At 44.3% G+C, this 7682-nt stretch overlaps 1 protein-coding gene across 1 annotated transcript; it reads right to left on the bottom strand.

The window, feature by feature from the left end:
• Window positions 1-2702: 2702 nt before the first annotated feature.
• LOC121400011 (leucine-rich repeat extensin-like protein 1) lies at window positions 2703-7205 on the bottom strand. The gene is made up of 2 exons (XM_041582279.1): window positions 6291-7205; window positions 2703-4091 (listed from the first exon to the last, which is right to left on the bottom strand). Exon 2 carries the CDS (start codon window positions 3749-3751, stop codon window positions 2717-2719), a length of 1035 nt encoding a protein of 344 aa, XP_041438213.1. The 5' UTR covers window positions 3752-4091; window positions 6291-7205; the 3' UTR covers window positions 2703-2716.
• Window positions 7206-7682: the final 477 nt, after the last annotated feature.

The following is a 7682-nucleotide window of genomic DNA, read 5'->3' as shown; positions in this document are numbered from 1 at the left end:
CCACACCCTATCCACCTCCTGGGGCACCTGGAACAACAAATGGGGGAAGACATTTACCAACCCCTTGCCTTGGATAGAACGCATATAGCTGTTCCAGGAGAGAAAGGTAGGTATTACTTGTGCCTGGCCCATTCTCTATTCATATCTACTTTCAATTAGAGCAATAGAGCTAGATCAACTTGCAGCCAATCAGAGCCCGGAGATTAGAATTCTGGGCAAATATAACCTATTAGAGTTGCTAATCATTATATTTGTGTTTTATTTGCAGCTTTGTCACCAGGGGAATCCCAAACTCAAGGCTCCTCCCATGCAAACCCTTCCGCTGAGAGCTGTGAAGATATGGAATTCTCTCCCTGAATCAGTTGTACAGGCTGATACATTAGATAGCTTTTAAGAAGGGGTTGGATGGCTTTTTAGCAAGTAAGGGAATACACAGTTATGGAAAATAGCTCATAGTCCAAGTTGATCCAGGGACTAGTCTAATTGCCATTTTGGAGTCAGGAAGGAATTTTTCCCCCTCTAAGGCAAATTGGAGAGGCTTCAGATGGGTTTTTTTTGCCTTCCTCTGGATCAACTGGCAGATAGGTAGTTAATAAAAAAATAAAAAAAAGGTTGAAACTCGATGGGCATGTGTCTTTTTTCAACCTTACTTACTATGTTACTATGATGAATGGGGATGTCTGTGGGGATGGGGATTCTCCTGTGCCCCAAGCCCCTCCAAGCCAAGGAAATCCAGCCAGTGGCACCTTCAGAGATCACGAAAAGCCATGAGGTCTCACAGATGGCACCCAGGATGTTCCTACTGCAGCCAGCCTGGCACCCCACCAGGGCCTAAATAATGCTATGAACGACAGTGAGTGAATATTTCAAAAGCTATGCAAAAATAAATAATGACAACCAATTGAAAAGTTGGCTTAGAATTAGGTATTCTATAACATACTTAAAGGTGACCCACCCTTTTGCAGGGACACTGTATCTTTAGACATTGTTAGTATCTATAATAATCTGCTTGTCTGTTGTGAGCTCTGAGATGTAGGCATTTTTACCACAAACTAGAGGGCGCCTCTACTCCATTATAATGCTGGTGTTTTTTACCAAATCTGGATCATACAAACCCTTGATCTTTTCATTTCCCAGGGTATTTGGGCCCCTTCTGAACAATAAATAGGGGAGGGGCTTATAGTATTAATATTGGGCTCCGCTGAAACTGAATGTTTTCTTTTGTAATCCCTCTCTTTATCCTTTGTGGTTACCTAATGGAAATACAGGTATGGGACCTGTTATCCAGAATGCTCGGGACCTGGGGTTTTATTGGATAACGGATCTTTATTATATCTCTATTGCAGGTATAGCAGAGATATCCAGTGTGCAGCCCTGTAGCTGTGTGCCTGGGGATGCTGGGAGTGGTAGTCAAACAACAGTTGGAGAGACAGTGCCTGGAAAATATCCCCTATCAGATCCACTAAATCAGATATTTAGTGTAGGTGAAGCTTTAAGGGTAACTTCGCTATATATGATTTGTTTTGTCAGTGATGGGTATAGGGGCACGGTGTTTTGCCTGTGGTATATTTCGAGGGCACTGTGTGGGTGCTAGGATTAATTTTGTTTGTTTTTTCCATCCTGGGCTTTCTTACCCATGTCAAGCTTTAGGATGGGCCTTTCACCTTAATAGATAACATGAGCTTGTCCTGTGACTTTCGTGGTACAATCATGCTTGATGCCCAGAGCTCTGGGGGTGGCACAGAAAGAAGAAAGAGGTGAACATCACCCCTTCTATTATATTGCATAGAAACCCTGAAAAGATATTGACCCTGTGTCTATCAGCCCCATCACTTAATTATTAACCAATGAAATTGCATATCATTACCCATTCTAACAAACCCCCTGCACAAATATTGACCCCGTGTATTTCAGCCCCATGATGTTCATATTAACCAATGAATTCCCAGAGCAGTACCTATTCTAAAAAAACCTGCATAGATATAAAACCATACAGATCTTTAAGACTCTATCAATACCACTGCTGAGTTATATCCCACCCTGCCCTGCACCTGCACATTTCAGCAGCCCCTCCGCAGTATTAAATCACACTATTGGTCCGTTACCTTGATCAGAATGAGGCACAGGAGCACCTTCCCTCCCTCAATATTTGCCATAGAGATTCAAGAAAAACACAGAGACATATTTATGGGGAAACCAGTTCGTGGGAACAGGATTTATTCAAATTAAAAGTCAATTGGGTTCGGGCATCCTTAACAGCTGATGATCCAGAAGAAGGCAAAAACCATAGAGTGCTTCGGCAATCTGCACTAAAGGGAAAAATTCCTTCCTGACTCCAAATGGCAATCGGTATTGCTCCCTGGATCATGGCTTTATATGTATGTTTGAGAGGGAGGGTGCATGTATGTGCATGTGTGAGTGCTTATGTGAGTACTAATGTGGGTGCATGATAAGCGGGTAGGGGTGGGTGCAAGGGTAAGGGGGGGTGAGAGTGAGGGCAAGGGGTGGGGGTAAGAAGAGGGTGGGTGAAAGCAAGGGTAAGGGGTGGGGGGTGAGAAGAGGGAGTTCAAGCGAGGGTGGGGGGTGAGAAGAGGGAGTTCAAGCGAGGGTAAGGGGTGGGGGTAAGAGGAGGGGGGTGAAAGTGAGGGTAAGGGGTGGGGGGGTGAGAGGATCGGGTTAAAGCAAGGGTAAGGGGTGGGGGTGAGAGGAGGGTGTGTTAAAGTGAGGGTAAGGGTTGGGGGTGAGAGTAGGGGGTGAAAGCAAGGGTAAGGTGAGAGGGTGAGAGGAGACGGGTTAAAGTAAGAGTAAGGGGTGGGGGTGAGAGGAGGTGGTGAAAGTGAGGGTAAGGGGAGGAGGGGGTGAGAGGAGGGTGGGTTAAAGTGAGGGTAAGGGTTGGGGGTGAGAGTAGGGGGTGTAAGCAAGGGTAAGGTGAGGGGGTGAGAGGAGACGGGTTAAAGTAAGAGTAAGGGGTGGGGGTGAGAGGAGGGGGGGAGAAAGTGAGGGTAAGGGGTGGAGGGGTGAAAGCCAGGGCAAGGGGTGGAGGGTGAGAGGAGGGGTGAAAGCGAGGGAAAGGGGGTAAAAGTAGGGGAGTGAAAGCGAGGGTAAGGGGTAGTGGGTTAGAGGAGGGGTGAAAGAGAGGGTATTTGGAGGGGGTGAGAGGGGGTGAAAGCGAGGGTAAGGGGTGGGGGTGAAAGAGAGAGTATGTGGAGGGGGTGAAAGCAAAGGGGGGGTAAGAATCGGGCGGTTGAAAGCGAGGGAAAGGGGTGGAGGGGTGAGAGGAGTAGGTGAGAGTGAGGGTAAGTGGTGGGGGACGTGAGAGGAGGGAGATGAGAGCCAGGCTAAGGGGGGGTGAGAGAGCAAGCGAAAGAGGTACAGGTTTGAGAGAAGGTGTGAGAGCGAGGGTAAGGAGTGGGGAGGTCAGGGGAGGATGGTGAAAGCAAAGGTAAGGGGTGAGTTGGTGTAAAAAGGTGGGAGCAAGGATAAGAGGTGGGGGGTAAGAGGAGGGCTGAGAGCAAGTATAAGGGGTGAGAGGAGAGTGGTGAAAGTTAGGGGTAGGTGGGTGAGAGGAGGGGTAAGAGCAAGGGTAAGCTGTGGGGTGGCAGTGAGGGAGGATGCATGGGTAAGGGGGGTTTAGAAGAAGGGCAACAATACATGCTAACAATTTTAATCCATGAAACCATGTTACAAAATCAATGTCCACTATCTCCTCTACCTCCGTGTCTTCTATCTCATCCACTACATCCACCTCCATGTCCTCCACCTCATCCACTACGTCACATCCATGTCCTCTACCTCATCCACTACATCCACCTCCATGTCCTCCACCTCATCCACTACATCCACCTCCATGTCCTCCACCTCATCCACTACGTCTACATCCATGTCCTCTACCCTGTCCACCTTATGGAGGGCCATCTCAACTCCCCACTCTCTACACTCCACTCCCTACTCCCCACTCACCTACTCTCTACACTACACTATCTACTCTCCACAAACCACTCCCCCACTCTCCTCGCCCCCTTCTCTCCCACTATTCCTACTTACCAGCACAGCCTGTACAGATGGAATATATACAAGCAAGGTTGGCTCTCCTAGAAAGAGAAAGGAAGAAGGTGGAATTACTTCTACTGTAACTTTTAGTCATTTTTTATTATTGAAGGTTTTTGATTTATTTAGCATTTTATTCAGCAGCTCAATTTGCATCTTAAGCAATCTGGTAACTAGGGTCCAAATTACCCTAGCAACCTGCCTTTATTTGAATAAGAGACTGGAATATGAATAGGAGAGGGCCTGAATAGAAGGATCAGTAATAAAAAGTAACAATAACAATAAATTAGTAACCTTACAGAGCATTGGTTTTTTAGAAGGGAGTCAGCGACCCCCATTTGAAAGCTGCAAAGAGGGGGAAGAAAAAGCCAAATAATTCTAAAACTATAAAAAATAAATATTGAAAACCAATTGAAAAGTTGCTTAGAATTCACCATTCTATGACATAATAAAAGTTACTTTAACGGTGAACCACCCCTTTTATAAAGCACCAACAGATTGATACAGGTTTAGATACAAAGTTACCAAAAACTGATACAAGATGCATATCTCTATTGATGGACAGATGTTGCTGATAATCTGTATGTCTGCACTTGGTACCTGCACATTGTAAATAAAGTCCCCCGATGACAATATTAATAACATTGTCCCCTTTAATATCCCATAAAAAGTCCCCCATGATATACCCCCAACTTACTCCAATAAATTCCTGTCTGGGTCACTGAAAAATCTCTTACAAAATCTTTCTCTAAACTTGTAGCTACTCTCTGTCTCTCCAACAGTCAACTGTCCCAACTGTCACTGCTGTCTGCTCCTCAGGGAGTGAAATGCTGGGGTTGCCAACAGTAACAGTCCCGCCCACTAGGAGCCCCAAATATATCAGAACAGTGTATTGAAACTTAATACATTTAGATAAGTGTGTTCAATTAATGGAATAAAGAGAATCTACAACATACTTTTGGAACTTTTATCCCCCCGCACACACACCCAAATGTAAAACTGTCTACTTTTCCCCGGCATTCATACTATCTCTGGCTCCCATTAGGGTTGCCACCTTTTCTGGAAAAAATTACGAGCCTTCCTACATATTTATCTTTTTTCCCTATTAATAACATTGAGATCGATCATCATTTTTACTGGCCAGGTGGCAACCCTAGCTCCCATCAAGCTGAAACATGAGGCTGCCAACCTCTGTATTGTGTGATATACATGCCAACTCATATCTCTATCCATGGGCAGATGTAGTCTGTATGTCTGTGCTTGGTACCTACACTTTGTAAGTATCCCCTGATAACATTAATAAAATTGTCCCCTAATATCCCATAGAAAAGCCCCCCCATGATATACCCCCAACTTACTCCAATAAATAGTTGCCTGGGTCACTGAAAAATCTCCTGCAAACTCTCTCTCTAAATCACTAGCTCCTCTGTCTCTCCAAATCTCCCAACTGTCACTGCTGTCTGATCCTCAGGGAGTGAAATGCTGGGGTTACTAATAGTAACAGTCCCGCCCACTAGGAGCCCCAAGCATATTATTGGTTAAGAACTCAGAGGGACAGTTAAAAAAAGCAGTGGATGGAAACCTAATAAATTTAGATAGCTTTGTTCAATTAATGGAATGTTAATAACTTTGTCCCCTTTAATATCCAATAGAAAAGCCCCCCATGATATACCCCTAACTTACTCCAATAAATTCCTGCCTGGGTCAGCTGAAAATTCTCTCTCTCTAAACTTGTAGCTACTCTCTGTCTCTCCAACAGTCAACTGTCCCAACTGTCACTGCTGTCTGTTACTCAGGGAGTGAAATGCTGGGGTTGCCAACAGTAACAGTCCCACTCACTAGGAGCCCCAAATATATCAGAACGCAGTTAAAAGAAGCAGTGTATTGAAACTTAATACATTTAGATAAGTGTGTTCAATTAATGGAATAAAGAGAATCTGCAACATACTTTTGGAACTTTTATCCCCCCCCCCACACACACACACAAATATGAAACTGTCTACTTCTCCCCGGCATTCATTCTATCTCTGGCTCCCACAAGCTGAAGCATGTAGCTGCCAACCTCTGTATTGTGTGTTATTCATGCCAACTCATATCTCTATCCATGGGCAGATGTTGCTGTTAGTCTGTATGTCTGTGCTTGGTACCTACACTTTGTAAATAAAGTCCCCTGATAACATTAATAACATTGTCCCCTTTAATATCTCATAGAAAAGCTCCCCCATGATATACCCCCAACTTACTCCAATAAATAGCTGCCTGGGTCACTGAAAAATCTCCTGCAAACTCTCTCTCTCTAAATCACTAGCTGCTCTGTCTCTCCAAATCTCCAAACTGTCACTGATGTCTGATCCTCAGGAAGTGAAATGCTGAGGTTGCTAATAGTAACAGTCCCGCCCACTAGGAGCCCCAAGCAGATTATTGGTTAAGAACTCAGAGGGACAGTTAAAACAAGCAGTGGATGGAAACCTATTAATTTAGATAGCTGTGTTAATGGAATATTAATAAGATTGCCCCACATGATATACCCTTAACTTACTCCAATAAATGGCTGCCTGGGTCACTGAAAAATCTCCTGAAAACTAAATCACTAGCTGATCTGTCTCTCCCAATCTCCCAACTCTCACTGCTCACAGTGAAAAGCTGGGGTTGCCAACAGTAACAGTCCCGCCCACTAGGAGCCCCAATCAGAAGCACAGTTAAAAGCATCAATGGCAGAAAACCTTTTGAAATGCATGAACTAAATACAGAGAATGGGAAATATAAAAGTGGTATAGGTATAAACTGATTGGTTTACCCAGGTTGAGGTTAGAAGTCTAGAACAGGGGGTTGCAGATCATTTTCTGGATGGAATTGAGCCTTCAACCCCAGTTCTGCAGGGCAGCAGTGCTCCTCATATACACTATATTCATTTCTGATTCATGATGTCAGGGGACAGGGTTAAGCTCACAAGCAAGATATACCCCAGCTAGATGAGCTACATACTGGTATAGAAGCAGCTATTTTCTAGGTTTGCTCATAGCCGATACTTAGACATATGCATACCTCCCAACATTTTGGAAATAAAAAGAGGGACAAAAAAGTTGGCGCATGTAACATGGCAAAATTGTGTTTGACCACGCCTGTTTTTGTGGCCACGCCCCTAATTACCATGTTCATTTTACTAAATTTGCCAGGTTACGAAAGTTTTCAATTTTTACAGTTATTATAGTTTTGCTAATAAAGGTGAATTGCCCTTTAAGCTGTGAGTCTAACTTTTCCCAAGGGACCTGTTATCTTATATTACAATTGCTTATTTGCTTATCTAGAAATTGTTACAAAAGTATCTTATCTTCTGCTGTGGTTGTTCTGGGCTCTCTGCCAAAAGCCGATTAAGGTAGAATCTTTGTTTATTTTTCTGGCTGTTCAGTGCAGAGAAAAACGGGTCTTTCCAGTACAAATGAGGGACTGCAGGTTGAGCTGTCAAAAGAGGGACTATCCCTCTAAAAATGGGACATTTTGGAGGTATGCATATGTAGGTGAGGTTTTTCTAAACCCCAGGGATTGAGTTGGCCAGCTAGGCTGGGTCCTTTTTTCCCCAGAGTAGGACCTTTTTTCCCAGAGGGGAACTGAAAGGTTAGGCTCAAGATTAGGCA

The sequence above is a fragment of the Xenopus laevis genome, chromosome 2L (genome assembly GCF_017654675.1).
Source record: "Xenopus laevis strain J_2021 chromosome 2L, Xenopus_laevis_v10.1, whole genome shotgun sequence".
Classification (NCBI taxonomy): Eukaryota; Metazoa; Chordata; class Amphibia; order Anura; family Pipidae; genus Xenopus; species Xenopus laevis.
Note: the sequence above shows the minus strand (reverse complement) of the source record. Positions and strands in the feature narration are given on the sequence as shown.

Bases quoted from the DNA above. Each gene is read 5' to 3' on its own strand.
- LOC121400011 (XM_041582279.1), bottom strand. From the start codon at position 3,751: ATGGAGGTGGATGTAGTGGATGAGATAGAAGACACGGAGGTAGAGGAG.